At 46.3% G+C, this 14,321-nt stretch overlaps 6 protein-coding genes across 6 annotated transcripts; 3 read left to right on the top strand and 3 right to left on the bottom strand.

Annotated features, from left to right (window-relative positions):
* Positions 1-203: 203 nt before the first annotated feature.
* GL218_05553 (Malic acid transport protein) lies at positions 204-1,632 on the top strand (the record flags this gene model as incomplete). Its single annotated transcript, XM_033582219.1, has 2 exons — positions 204-877; positions 1,047-1,632. The coding sequence occupies 2 exons, from the start codon at positions 204-206 to the stop codon at positions 1,630-1,632; spliced, it is 1,260 nt and encodes a 419-aa protein (XP_033434763.1).
* A 988-nt stretch (positions 1,633-2,620) lies between these two features.
* GL218_05552 (uncharacterized protein) lies at positions 2,621-3,076 on the top strand (the record flags this gene model as incomplete). Its single annotated transcript, XM_033582218.1, has 1 exon — positions 2,621-3,076. One exon carries the CDS (start codon positions 2,621-2,623, stop codon positions 3,074-3,076), a length of 456 nt encoding a protein of 151 aa, XP_033434764.1.
* A 723-nt stretch (positions 3,077-3,799) lies between these two features.
* Positions 3,800-4,249, top strand: GL218_05551 (uncharacterized protein; the record flags this gene model as incomplete). The annotated part of the gene is made up of 1 exon (XM_033582217.1): positions 3,800-4,249. One exon carries the CDS (start codon positions 3,800-3,802, stop codon positions 4,247-4,249), a length of 450 nt encoding a protein of 149 aa, XP_033434761.1.
* A 756-nt stretch (positions 4,250-5,005) lies between these two features.
* Positions 5,006-6,169, bottom strand: GL218_05550 (putative kinesin-ii 85 kda subunit protein; the record flags this gene model as incomplete). Its single annotated transcript, XM_033582216.1, has 1 exon — positions 5,006-6,169. One exon carries the CDS (start codon positions 6,167-6,169, stop codon positions 5,006-5,008), a length of 1,164 nt encoding a protein of 387 aa, XP_033434762.1.
* Positions 6,170-6,509: 340 nt separating this feature from the next.
* GL218_05549 (uncharacterized protein) lies at positions 6,510-10,295 on the bottom strand (the record flags this gene model as incomplete). The annotated part of the gene is made up of 4 exons (XM_033582215.1): positions 6,510-7,025; positions 7,356-8,918; positions 8,978-10,140; positions 10,232-10,295. The coding sequence occupies 4 exons, from the start codon at positions 10,293-10,295 to the stop codon at positions 6,510-6,512; spliced, it is 3,306 nt and encodes a 1,101-aa protein (XP_033434949.1).
* A 1,048-nt stretch (positions 10,296-11,343) lies between these two features.
* GL218_05548 (Leukotriene A-4 hydrolase like protein) lies at positions 11,344-13,518 on the bottom strand (the record flags this gene model as incomplete). The annotated part of the gene is made up of 5 exons (XM_033582214.1): positions 11,344-11,727; positions 11,797-12,191; positions 12,244-12,350; positions 12,404-12,539; positions 12,603-13,518. 5 exons carry the CDS (start codon positions 13,516-13,518, stop codon positions 11,344-11,346), a joined length of 1,938 nt encoding a protein of 645 aa, XP_033434948.1.
* Between the last annotated feature and the right edge of the window lie 803 nt (positions 13,519-14,321).

Genomic DNA, 14,321 nt, shown 5'->3' with positions numbered 1-14,321 from the left:
ACATTAATCTGTACATCCTTGACCAACTTGGAAGCCCAACTTCCATTGCATACCCCCAAAATCCTGAACTCGTAAATCCAAACTTGTTCCGCATTACTTACTGACACCTACTAATCACACCACCTCACAACCTCACCGCCATACTTTGTAAAGTCCGTCGCGATAACCTCAATTCGCTCAAGGGGATATCCCTTTTAGGCGAAATGTTGGAGGAGCAGGGAAGCTCTTCATCTAGTAGCTATGAAGATGCTCAGGACAACGGAGGCTCGCGAAAGGGTCGACGTTATGGCCTTGTGAGCGATTTCCTCGCCAGGCTTGAGCACTTCACCTGGGCTAATTACACATTCCCCATGTCCACCGGAGGCCTTGCTTTACTATTAGCAGAACAAACCCAGGGTTTTACGTTCCCAGGTCTTCAGACAATCGGAAAAGTAGTTTATATATTTGACCTTATCGCTTTCACCCTTGTCACGGCCGCCATTACGTATCGCTTCGTCAAGTTCCCTGGTACTCTAAAGGCCTCAATTACCCATCCAACTGAGGCGCTGTTCCTCGGAACATCGACCCTTAGTGTAGCATCTATCATCGCCGGCATCGCTCGTTATGGAATTCCTTCCTGTGGACCGTGGCTTATCACGGCGTATAGAGTCTTATTCTGGATATACTTCTTGATCACATTTGCAATTGCGGTTGGCCAGTATTCTCTACTCTTCACCTCACCTCTCTTGAGAATTCAAGATATGACTCCGGCTTGGGATCTTCCTATATTCCCCTTTATGTTATCTGGTACCGTTGCCTCGTCAGGAGCCGCTTTGCAACCCCCAAATGAGGCCGTCCCTATGATAGTTGCCGGCCTAACTGCTCAAGGTCTTGGAATGTGCGTATCAATCATGATGTATGGTGTGTATTGTCTCCAACTTTATATTACTCACTATACGCAGATACTAATCAATTTACAGTATGTATTGACATCTCATTATTTTCATATAAGATTCTCTTCGTTCGGTTTAATTATGGAACATTCATAACAGGTTTGAGCTTCTTAGGGGAATTGCTAACGCAGAACAGGCCAGCTATGTACGACGGATGATACAGTGGGGATTTCCATCGCCTAACTCACGACCAGGCATGTTCATAGCCGTTGGACCACCTTCATTCACCGGCCTCGCTATCATCGGCCTTGCGAATGACTTCCCCCAGCACTACAATTACTTCGGCGCCGACTCTATCACTATCCAGATTCTGCGAGTGCTAGCAACTACCACGAGCATATTCCTCTGGTCACTCAGTTTATGGTTCTTCTGTATCTCCGTAGTGGCTAATCTTGCCATCAGAAAGCAGCTAACGTTCCACCTAAATTGGTACGCCTATGTATTCCCAAACGTTGGGTTTACGATTACGATTATTGCTATCGGCAAGAACCTACAAAGTCGAGGGATTATGGGAGTTGGCAGTGCAATGACTCTAATGTTAGTTGCGATGTGGATCTTCGTGTTTATCCACCACATGAAAGCTATCATCAACAAAGAAGTGATGTTTGAAGGTAAAGATGAGGACGTCTATGTTAATGAGAAGAATCACGCCCACGTCAAGCCCACGAAAAGCGGCAGCGACATAGAGAAGGAGGCATGATTGAGATTCTGGTTAGGTACCTAAGTATCCATCCTACTGAATATCGTCCTGTTCTCACAACGAGGCAGGATCCTAAGGATATTATGCTGAGGCATATATCTTACGAAACGAAACGAGCTTATGATTACTCAAACTTTGATATACTTAGAGGGATTCGACGTTACTAATGAGATATGAGTAAAATAGTTTTTTGCTAATAATAATGATAATAGACACTTTGGCAACGGATATTAGGAACTAGATGGATCCTAATGTGACATGTGTATGAGCCCCACGCTCATGGTATATACTACTAAACTACCTCCTAACTTAAAATAGCGAACTTTTTATGGCGGTATACTAAGCGTACATGGTTCGTACTACTACCTAATCCTCTAATAGTAACAACATGCGAGTATAAGCCGACGTGGGCAGCTCTCTCGTCATACTCTTCTGCGCCCCTCAACGACCAACCACACAAATACCAGAATTGAATAAGTGCGCAGAACTTTTACAATTGAATTTTAATATTTGCTTACGAAGTCCTGGAGCGCTAGGTGATTGAGTGATCAACACGAGAGCAAAAACAGCTCTAGCCTGACCCAGCTAAAGCGGCTAGGAAGCCAGGTTTGCCCCTAACGCCTTTCAAAAAACGAAATATGAGGCTGATTTAAATGATCTTCAAGCTGAAAGGTCCAGCCTAGTTGATTAGGCAAGAAGAATTGTTTCGCGACGGTCGAGCTCGTGATGCTAGGATTTAGCGTACCTACTACCTAAAATGAGACGCGGAAATATCATTATGTTACGAGGCGAACTCGTGTTAGAAATATCGTGACATGAGGGCCATAATATATAAAAAGAATCAGCGATCGATGGAAGTCGTAGATAACTCTCGTCGCTAGTATTATCTACAAGAAAGTCTCAGGGTCAACTTCTATCAGATCAGTCCTTACCTTGGCAATCGTATATATATATCATCATACACACCATTTGAAAACACCTATCTAAGATGCTATTCACCACATACCTCACCACCCTCCTCGCAGCGGCGGTAACATCCGTCTCCGGCACCTGCCTCAAGCAGCCCCCCTCCCCCATCTGGTCGCCCGGCGGGGACTATCCGATGCCGATCGCCATCACGGAGACACGGCCTAACCAGATGACATTCATCATCCCGGCCAACTCGACTGGCCCCTGCCAGCTCGTCGCCGACTTTCCCTACGGCTACCCGATGACGAGCACGGGGTCCGACCTCGTGTACGTGACCGCGCTCAACGGGCCGGCGGAGGGCTCGCTGGTCGGCGCGCTGCGGTTCCGTCCTGACTCGACTACCGTGTTTGTGAATAGCTTTGCTTGTCGCGAGATGATGGCGTATTCGCTGAGTATCGCGCAGGGCGTGGGCGAGGTCGAGTTTGAGCAGACGCGGGATGCGGGGATGTTTATGGAGGTGGGGGATTGTTATTAGGGGATTGTGCTGGTCTAGGTTTTTTGGGTTTGGGCTTGGGCTCGTATGGTGCTATGTGAATGGGTCGATTAGGCGTACTATATTGTTTGGAGTATGGTATTATGTGAGTTAGGTGATTAACTTCATATGGGGTTTTGATTATTGATGGGTTAGTTGAATGAACGGGAGCGACAAGCCCCTTGCGTATTATTTAATGAATTAGAAATTAGGGTAATCCGTACACTTAATTATGTTATACAAGAAGTTACACGGAATATAATTATAATTACTATAATTCGAGTCCAACTCATGAATGCGTAGATAGAAAGGAGTGACAGTAAAGAGGGTTGGTATCACTTAAGTTCTAATAGGTACCTCTATCGTAATATCATCCAACCTCAACTCTATATTACTGGAGGATATTTTAGTATAGTTTTAATAGTATTTGGTGGGTCTATCATTCACTGTTCCTATATATTGTGAGTTGGAGACTATCAGTTTACTACGAGTTAAGGACCTCAACCACTGTATCACTACATCAGACCAATATACCTACAAGTCATGAGAAAAATAGCAAATGATCGCTCACTCCACGGCACAATGTTCAAGTATATAACATCTCCTAGTTTTGCTCCCAGAATCCTCGGTTTCCCGTCCATCACCAAATTATCCTCCTTGCCCTCCAGAAACACCAACAAGAATAAAAGATATCTCCACATCATAGCAAAGACACAACAAACCAAAATGCCTTTGGAATCCTATGAAGATTATATCCCTACGGAGAACGACCTCTACAACAAATGGCTCGAAGTCGGGGCTCAATTTATTAACATGCTCCCTGGCTGCCACTGTACCTGCGAGCATCGCCTCATCAGTATCTGGCCCCGAGAGTACGTAGCCTACGCAGACACCCCTGAGGAATTAGACCGTCTCGAAAACCTAGACCTATTTATCACCGTTCTGAAGATCGTCGTATATACAAATCAGTTCGAGAATACCGCACGTCTCAAGGAAAGCATCAGAGCCGCTGCTCAGACATTGGGCAACTGGAGGAAATACATCCATTGCGAACTGTATTCGCAGGACGGCACCCTGATGGATAAGGCCGTCTGGAAGCCGACTATTCATCTTTCACATCCAGGCATGGTGAGCGGATCAAATATCGAGTTTCAGTTCAAGCCATTCGAAAGTTAGTTAAGATCATCGAAAGCAAGATGGAACCGTGCAGGAATCTCCGATAACTACTAGATACTTATGCATAGTGAATTTCAACTACGATAAGTCATCTACATAGCATCTATCAATACATTATCTACATTTTTATCAAACCTCACGACCCAGTTTTGCTATTCTTCGTAAATATATATGTATTAGCTATAAACGTGTCTATGCTCTCTAATATACTTTCGTATGCCAGTATTCTACCAGCCTTCAAGCTCTTTGTATCCTGATAGTTCTATATAGCAATGACTACTACTGGAAGAAAAAAAAGTTCGAAGCCTTCGAATTCTCTTTACTACAGCAGTCATACAGAGTATAGTATGACTTACTTCCGATCCAATTATGAACGGCCTGCCTTGATAGTATCAATACCGCGCCTCTCCTCTCGATTCCAGAATTGAAAATCGTTCCTACGATAAAAGGGAAAAAATCGCTTCGCTCCTATCACCCATCCTAACCCCCGCGCGCACGCTCACACCTGCATTTTGGCCCTTTCCCACGAATTCGAAAACTCTGAGGGTATAATCTAAGTAGTACAGAGTTCTCTCTCTGTCTGCTGATACGACAGAGGGTATTCTAAAACAAAAGGAAAGAGCAACGCCATCTGTTTTCAACTATCCCAACCAATATATGCTTTCATTATGCTAATCGAAGGCAGTCGTAACTCATAGCTTCCTAAACGGACCAGACTGGCTAACCGTTTTGATTTATGATAGGGTATTAGATGTCTTAATCGGCGCCGATGGTGTAGTTTCTCGGTTGCGGGCTCACCGCACCACTACCGCTCATGCTGACGCTCGTGCTACCAGAGAAGTAGCTCTGATCAATTCGAGAGATCCAGTCAAGCTTTTCGCGCTCGTTGCGAGCCGCAAACAGCCACGTGTTGTCTGTCCCATAAACAGCAAAAACGCCCGCCTGCAGACGTTCGTTCAAGCCGCCAAGACTAGGACCTGAAGACCTGGAATTCCCAGACCAAACGGTTGATACGGTCCGACCTGACGGTGTCCGATGATGGCCTGGCTGGAAGTTCTCGTGAGTATTACCATTCGTTGGAGTTAACCCATCTGGTTCGTCATCATGGCCATTGAACAGTGATAGAATCTCTGGCTGGCTATCAACCCTAGAATTGCGAAGACTGACGATTGCTACTTCGTCACCGTTACTGACGTTATGGATATGGAGATAAGGTCTTCGGAGCTCCACAAATCTCTTGACCCATTTGCTGTAATCATTGTTGGGGACTAAAAGATAGCCTCCTTTGAGGACTTTCGGGTTTTTCGGAACTCGGATGACGGTAGATATCAACCTGGGCGGTGTCACAGACTCAGGTGCGACGCCATCTGAGGGAGGTGTTGTATTTGCTGGGCCAAGGATCCGGGCTGTAGGGTCCGGATGTCGCAACCAGAGCTTTATGCATTTGTTGAGGATAAGGATTTCATGCTCGTTGTACTCTGGCTCTTGGGGCTGTACAGGTGGTTGCTCAGAAGATTGCTCGGGCTGCTCCGATGGCTGGTCTACCTTGTCGCCCTCGATCGACTCTGGCTGCTTCGGCGTGGACGGTCGCGATGTCTCTGGGGTATCGTTAAGGAGTGCGTTGATCGAATCCTGATCATCATCATGGGTCTGAAGCTCCGGGGAAATATCATCGTCGGAATTATCCTCATCTTCAGCAAGCTTTTTCTTTGGCTCAGGTAGGCCAATCTTTTTGAGGAATAACTGGGCGGCCGCGATTTCAGTAATACGTCTCTTTTTCTTCCGCGCAGTAATGTAATCGCCTATTAATGAAACTCCCCTTGGACCCCAGTTGCTCAAATTCTCTTCGCCCTTTACATAGCTATGCAAACTGTTCATCCTCCATAGATCGCCGACCCGCTTAATAGGTGCCGGTCGCATGGCTAAGGTAAAGATGGCTGTAGAGGAATGCACGATCCGAACATGCTGGAATAGAGCCGATAGCATTGACGTCTGCCGAACAAACGTCCTGCCCAAAATCTGGCAATAAACGTTCGTTGAGAACTTCATTGGCTCGGCAAGATTGTCGGCAGTTATATCCCAGGACAGGGTCATCTGCACTTTGTATTTGTCTGCTGTTGTGCGATCAAGCAAAAGAGAATTGTGTAAGCTGGAATCCCATTGCCCTGAAATAGCCATGCCTCGCGTGCCGTTTGCGTTTTGGCGGCGATAGGGTTTCGCGCTTAGTCTTAAGGGGATATCGGGCGCAGGTGATCCCATATCAGGGATTTTTGCCGGCGTGGTCGACAAGCTGGATCTTGCCAATGCGAACCGAAACGATATCCTCCCATGGCAATGTATCTCCCGAGCTATGTGTGAGGTTGATCGCCACCCGTCTTTGAAGTCCTTGGTGTAATTGAAAAGTGCCAGTGTCGAGCTCACTTGTTTGCGTGACCTCCACAGGAACATATTCTCCGTTCTCGTTAAGTTCGAGGATCTGAACCCGGGCAAGTAGATCGTGCTTCTCCTCAGTGTAGAACTGTGTTTCATTTATTCGAGCGCCCGGAGAATCATGCCCGGGGTTAGGAGTGGCATCACGCATCTCATCCCAACTCAACAATTTGTCGAGGTGCATTGTAGAAACTTTGGCGAAAATGGCAATCCTAAGGTTGACGTCTCGAGACCCAAACAACGGAACGCTCATGCTATGGACACTGTCGAATCTTATAGGGCCTTCGTCAAAATCCTTAATCATTTGAGTTGTAGTGACGCTATCTGAGACACCGGGGATGAACAACTGCGCATGTACGTCAGTTCCCTCTCGCTCAGCAAAGCCAATCATGTCGTGCATAACAACATTGTATTTTAAAGTACTCGACGGAGCTCGGGCGCTAGAAGGTTCCAAGGATACTTTGATAATACCAATAGCATGAGAAGTATGAGGCGATAGGACGTCCAAGGTGAAATCCTGGACTCTGCTATCGAAGACAGCTCGGAGAGGGACATCACCTCGCCAACGAGAGAATACTCGGGCATGCAATTCTCAACAAAGGGATTGTCTAGCTTGAAATGCTGAGAGTACTCTGGCTGGTCGAGATATATGATGCATTTGCCGCATCTGCCTCACGCGGTCATGAAGCTTTTCTAAACTCCAGAGATGGACGACGGTGTTCTTGTAGTCGACAACGCGAACTCCTACACACGGCTTTTGAGCTTCGTCAAGGGCTGGATCTTCACCCTCGCTTGGTACATCGTTCAGTACCATATCATAGGAAGAACAGCGCGCGTGACCGATATCCACGACCGTGAATTGGAAGACAACGTTCTCCCCCAGTTCCTCACTCATAATCTGTGCCTCCTTGAGGGCAGTCGCATGTTGTAGGACGGCTTCGGCCATCTGTACGTAATGCCGGCCCCTCCAGTGCGTGATGGTCTTTTTAGCCCTCTCAATCTCCTCTTCAGTTAACTTCGGCTTTGCCTTGGGTCTCTTCAGGGGGTCGAGCTTTTCAATCTTAGCCTCGAACTGCTGCTTTTGGGTTTCTAATTGCTTTTGCATGTCAGCTTTTAGCTGGACCAGAGTCTCTTCCATCCTAGCTTTCTCCTTTTTAATCTCCTCCACTTCAACGTTGGCCACGCCGGCGCTCTTGAGCTGCCCTTGGTATTCATCTTTTTGCCTCTCCAGCTGATCTTGCATACTATCTCGCATTTCTTTAAGCCGATCGTCCCCTTCGCCGGCCTTCGGAGTAGACGGCATCGTAAGCGCCGTATCCAACGAGAGGTTATCAATTGTGCCAGTCGACATATACTTCTCCCTAATAGGATAGGAAGTGTTAGATTCTGAATCGTCATCGCCTTCGCGATCATTGACGCGCTCAGCCCTAGCTCGCTGCACATCTTCGAACAGCGCATTAAGCTCCTCGTCTGTCAAACTTTGAAGGTTCTTATCTGTTCCGAGGATGGCACCCGCGGCTTCTCGTCGTGCAAAGGACCAATCTGTATCACGCTCGCTTCGATACGGAGCGGGTGAGTCTGGGCGACTGTCAGGAAGCTCGGAACCAGCTTTGCTGAATGATCGTTCGTGACCTGGCCGTGGGGATGGAGATGTACGTTCTAAATCTCGCAACTGGCTTGCAGTAACGGACTGCCGAAGTAGACTTTGCCGGTTCTCGTCCCTTTCTGCACGAGCCTCCATAGGATGATTGAATCTGAATATATGAAAGTCGCCCAAAATGACACGGAAGCCAGAATGCAATCGTGTCGTCTCTGCGATGCGCTTTCCGTTAACCATAATAGACGCACCTTCGCTTGGTGTTATTGTAACAATGCCGTCTGAAGAATTGTCAAAGCAACAATGCTCATGAAGAATTCGAGTACCGTTGAGACGGATATTTGCCTGATGCTCCGAATTCGATTCCACATTTCCTACCGTCGTCCTGCCCGGCTTGAGGTTATAGACCAGACATTCCGCGAGAAGAGGGTCATCAGACAAGTTGACCAAGTGAGGCATCTTCTTGGGAGTATGTAATCCCACGAACCCCTTTTCAATGCTGATACCGAGTTCTTCAAGAGCAGCTTCTCGCTCCTTGTGGATCTCTTCCGTCTTTAGGAGTTTCTCTTCCCAGGTTTGGTTGAGATCGGTCAACAATTTCTCACTTTGGCTTAGCTGTTCAGCAATTTCTGCCTTTGATACCTTCTTGACAGAACCATCGGACTGCGTAATGCTGACGATCTGTTTCTCTAGAGGTGTACCTTCAGCATAGACTTCTTCTGGGGGACGGCAGAGCCGCCGGAGCCACCGCCACCACCTCCTAATTTGCTTCGCAGTATTGATAATTCTTCCTTCAGTTCTCTAATCATGCGAGCATTCGCATCTTCGTTAACAACAGCATGGTTCTTAATTCGCTTAGCGGAGTCAGCATATCGTAGAGTACTTAAAGTTTCGTCGTAGTTGATATCAGCCGGACTGATTGCTGCAATCATAGCGGTCATACTGTTTCCACCGAGTGAGTCCTTTAGAAGCCACGTTAAAACACTATCTCGGTATGGAACGGTTCCTCCCGGTCCTTTCTTCTTTTTCCCCGTTGAGAGGTCGGCTAATGCTGCTATCACACGGCCAAGCGTCGAGAGGGACCTATTGATCTCAGCACCTTCCTTTAGTCGAGCACCAGTAGCACCAGTTGACGTTGCTCTCTCCGAACCAGCTAAATCGACCAAGCTAATTTTCGCTTGCTTCTCCATCTCCATTTTCGTCTCAGCATCGTACTTCTTTTGTGTAAGCATGAGCGTGAACACGGCGTGACTCCTACTGGATGTTTCATTCATATTTGTCGCAGCAACTGTTCTTGCCTTGTTGCCTTCGTCCATAAGGTGCTCGATCTCCTGAAAGCTGCTGACCACCAACTTGGCGAGATCCTCTACGTAAGGACCAGTTGAGGGATGTTCTCGGACCTTCAGGTTCCCTTTTGTAGACGGATTTAACAAATCCCGTACCCTTTCATTATAAATCTCGAGATACGACACTTCTACAGTACACCGTGTCGTCTTGTCTTTCTGCAATTCTTCGATTCTCCTAAACATATCCTGGCAGATGTGGGGTATAATACCGGCCTCTTTGCCATATCCCATCATAGAATATGACTTGCCAGAACCTGTCTGTCCGTAAGCAAAGATACAGTTGTTGTATCCTTGAAAAGCATTGTCCAAAAGTGGCTTTCCAAGATCGCCATGTAAGTTTTCTTGGCCGGCGTAGTTTGAGTCGCTTTTGTTAAAGGACCAATATGACTTATCAAAGGCGAACGACTTCAGCGAGTTGTCTTTTGATCCTTTGGGGCCATGAGCAGCTTCAGCGGGTGGTGTCAGAACCGTTTGGTTGCCTTTCATCTCAACAATACATTTTGCCCCACGGTCGATTTCTATAGTGAGTTAGCATCCAGCCAGTCCAAGCGTAAAAGCCCGACAGAGTTATCTAAGCCTTATTAACCTAGCAAATAATCATAACCGTACCTCTACTGTTAAAGGGCCGACATCTCACCACCACCTTAATATTTCCTCCACCGGCGGGCGCCATGATAGCTAGTTGAAGGAGATGCCCTCCTATCCACTACAGCTATTCACCAAGTATGAAGCAGAGTCGAGGCATCCGACAGACAGGGCGCGCAACGATAGCTTTTAGTGGGGACGTTTGGTGTAGACCTCGCGTCACAAAGACTCTTAAAGCCCCTCACTGATTTTTGAAAGATCGCAGTCGGATAACTAATTTGTCCAGCCCTATAATTTTTTGATAGATCCTAGCTTAATAACAATCCTAACTATTCATCCTCCCCTTTATTACACGGAGACGGCCGCGAAACTTAACCCGTAGCTCCCGTAAAAGCACTTAGTACCGGATGGCGACGGTGGAGTCGTGAATGCAGGGAGCAGATCGCCAAAAGCAGCCAAGCGGCTGCAGGTTGCCGTGGAATATGTATAGTGGGACGGCCAGATCGTGAGATGCAGAGGTGTGAGCGTAGTATGTAAGGCTTTCTTTTTCGCAGCAGGAGTCTATCGCAGAATGTCGGGCGTTGTCGCGGAGATGGTTATTGAATTTTGGTTGGTGGGATCAGTCAACAACTTGTTAACAAGTAAATGATTGTAAATGGTTGTAAATTGTTAATCGGGAACGCGATTCGCGACCAGGGGCTTCTCATTCGTCAAAGAAAGAGATAACTATGGGGTAAATGCCAAGAGATTCACGTGTCGGTATGATTAAACTCATTAGTTAAGATTAGGTGCTGCTGACCTAGTACAAAAGTTTGTGGTACTTGTCAGCTGCCTCGCCTTTGAACCAGTTGTGGTCAACTGATACCTGAGGATTTAAATTTAGTAATCTCCCCCCCTATTAGTCTACATTATGGCATAAAGCCACGAATAGGTATAAATGTCAATTAATACTCTATTAATAAGCCCCAATCAAGAATACGCAAATAGTGATACTGTTATACTAAACCAGACACTATAGATATAGTTGAGTCTACTATATCACCAATGTCCGAGAGAATTTTGACAATGCATACAGCTTTTTAATTATGACGCAGATGATCGGACTTCAAAGACCACATAAAACTATCGAGTTTTATCTATTTCAACCCTAAATCCTTCGCTAACTGACCCTTAGTAGTGGACGGGTAGAAGTCTTTGTTCTCCTCAAACGTCTTAACAGCCAAGTCCCTATCTAGCTCATTCAGTTTCCTATACAAAGGTCTCACGAACTTCATGCGTCCGACGGAACCGAGGAGGTCAACTATGCCAGATAATTCTTGTCTATCTCCGGCCTGGAGAGCGATTAGGTAATACGCCGATTTTAACTCGACATTCTTTGAGGAACTGATATTATAAGTAGTTCCTAAGAGATGCGACCTCTCAACAGTCAGAGGCTTCGAGAAGCTTTGTACTGCTTGCAAGAAGACAAGTGTCTGATTGGCCGTGAATGATTCGATGTCTTTACTGGTTGGTTGGTAATCCTGTAGATTGTGTGAGCTCTTAAGCAACAAAATTGTAAACCAAGTGTTAGGCAAGGCAAAGTCACTTACCTCAGTCTCCCATTTCTTAGCTAGCGCAAGGCAGCTGTCAACATAAGCCGTGTTGAAGTCAGGCTTTGGCGGCAGGCCTGGCTCGTAGAACTTCTCATCCCAAGGGATACTGGCAATCTTTTCCTTGATCTCCGAATTGCCATAACTCTCAAAGAAATCCAAGAAAGTCTTCTTGAACTCAAAAGAATCCAAGGACTTATTAGCCCACGTCTTGAAGTAATGAGGGATGAACTTGTCGAAATGTTCCCTTCCGACCAATCGGTCGAGGTAGTAGAGGAAATGAAAGCCTTTCTCGTATGGAATCGTACTGAAAGCATCCTCGGGATCCACCCCTTTATGGTTGATGATGAGTTTGGTAAACTCATGGCCAGACCCGAACAACGCGACAGAGTCCTCTATAAAATCGTTAGCGCTGAACAAAAAAAAAACATACGTCAAATTACATACCAAGTGCCTTCCAACCGATAATAGCTGAGAAGTCGAATTGAGGTTCGCCGTGAACGGCTGCGCCTATACGTCGCTCAAGGTAGGTTGTCCATCCCTCATTCAGCCAACTACAACCGTTTTAGCACCATATCACAAAATAGTCATCGACGGAGAAACATACAAGTGTTCCCAGGACGCACAGCCTACAAGGTTACCACTCCAACTATGACTCAGCTCGTGTGCGATTACATCAACATTCTGGCGGTCTCCACTGATGATAGTGGGCGTAGCAAAAGTGAAGATGGGATTCTCCATCCCTACAAGTGCATGTTAGCAGGATTCCAAGACGACCTAACCTAAGAAGTCTCTGGAAACCTTACCTCCGTAAGCGAAGCTCGGGGGCAGCACTAATACGTTATACTCTCCCCATTGGTATTCGAAGATCAGCTTCTCTGCTACTTCGAGGAACTTGTCCATATCCGCTTCGAGTTCCCATTTTGCACCCTCAAGCGCCTCGGGACCAGTCGTAACGACAGACCGTTTCCCAATGCGCGCGGTTGCGAGGTCGCCCGAGGCTAGGGCAAATAGATACGAAGGGATAGGCACCTTTTGCTCAAAGCGGAACAGCTTGTCGCCGTCTCCCTTGTTATCTGAAGGCACGGGCACCCCGCTAGCAACTACCGGTAGCGGCGAGGTGATGTTGAAAGTAAATGTTGACTTGACATCCGGAGTATCTTGACAAGGGAAAATAGATCGGGCTAGAATAGCTTGGCACTGGGAGTACACATACGGGTGCTTCTTGTTACCAGTCTGAGCTGGGGTCATCCATTGCAAACCAACGCAACTCTCAGTAGTCTCTAGGGCAATATCCAGCTTTACAACATCACCCTGAGACACACCATTTGGTACAGAGACATGAAGCGGTGCGCCATAAGGCTCGACTCGATCTTTGACAGCCCATTCTGAGTCGGCCGAGTCAAGCTTGACCGATGAAATAGATAGGTGATTTGTATCGAGAATGATCTCACGACTTGTTTTGTTGGTTAGAGACTCAAGCTCTAGGAGAACAGAGCCTTCTAGACGCTGCTTCTCAAAATTGACCTTGAAGTTTACGGTCGTGTGCTTGATACCCCATTCGCCATAATTGGCCAGAGTGTTAGGGTCACGAGGTGCCATGGTTCTTTTCGAGGCAAGGCTAAAGGATCGTAAATGGATGTGCACTGACAATTTGCTGTTTGTGAGCCGGATACTTCTCAACAGAAGACGCCCCCTCACAAAGCTATTCAGCTCTCTCATCGAACTGGAATATCAGCCACCTACCAGATTAAGCCAAGTACCTATGGGTTGGTACATGGAGTTTTTGCTTGTTGGTTCGTTCGGATAAAAGCCGTTGAACGCCAGCTTTGAGTACCTGACCTATGGAAGATACCTAAGAAAGATACTTAACCTAAGGAAGATGGCTAAGCGGGGCAATGATGCTTGTAGTTCCCGAGGTAAGCCGCCTCAAGCCTAAAAAAAAATATCTACGAAATTCATCTAAGAGAACGGAGTTAAGCCCCTCATTTATATATATATGTTTATTAACTAAATGTTTAATACTTGATAACTCCATAAAAAAAGTTATTCAACACGAAGCTTTAAAACCTCATATCTAATCGTCTTTCTTAGCCGTGATCCTTCCAAGACAACTTACATCATCATCATAGCAAATATAGAAATCAAAAATAAAGAAAAAAAAGTTGGCTTAAATATGAAAAGTTGAATAACTGGATTGGTAGGTAACCTGAAACGATGTTCCCTGATGGCTTACTTGCTAAGTTGTGACTAGCCTGTCACGAACTGTACCAGATCCTTCTACCCTGAAACAATCTTGCTTGAGAGCATCCTCGTTTTTTCTTGTTATCTATCGCCGGAAGCAGACCCGTCTCCACATCTAGGGTACTCAGTTTAAAGATGAGATGAAAATATTCCTAGAGGTCCAGAACGATTTACGTAACATGAAGAAAAACATCTAGGTTAAACGTCACTGACTTGGGTATGTGGAAATAGGTTGTCTAAACCCAACAACACCTTCTTAGGTTACGTATAAGCACTGAGGT

The sequence above is a fragment of the Daldinia childiae genome (genome assembly GCF_008694065.1).
Source record: "Daldinia childiae strain JS-1345 chromosome Unknown Scaffold5, whole genome shotgun sequence".
Taxonomy (NCBI): Eukaryota; Fungi; Ascomycota; class Sordariomycetes; order Xylariales; family Hypoxylaceae; genus Daldinia; species Daldinia childiae.
This window is presented reverse-complemented; position numbering and strand designations above follow the sequence as displayed.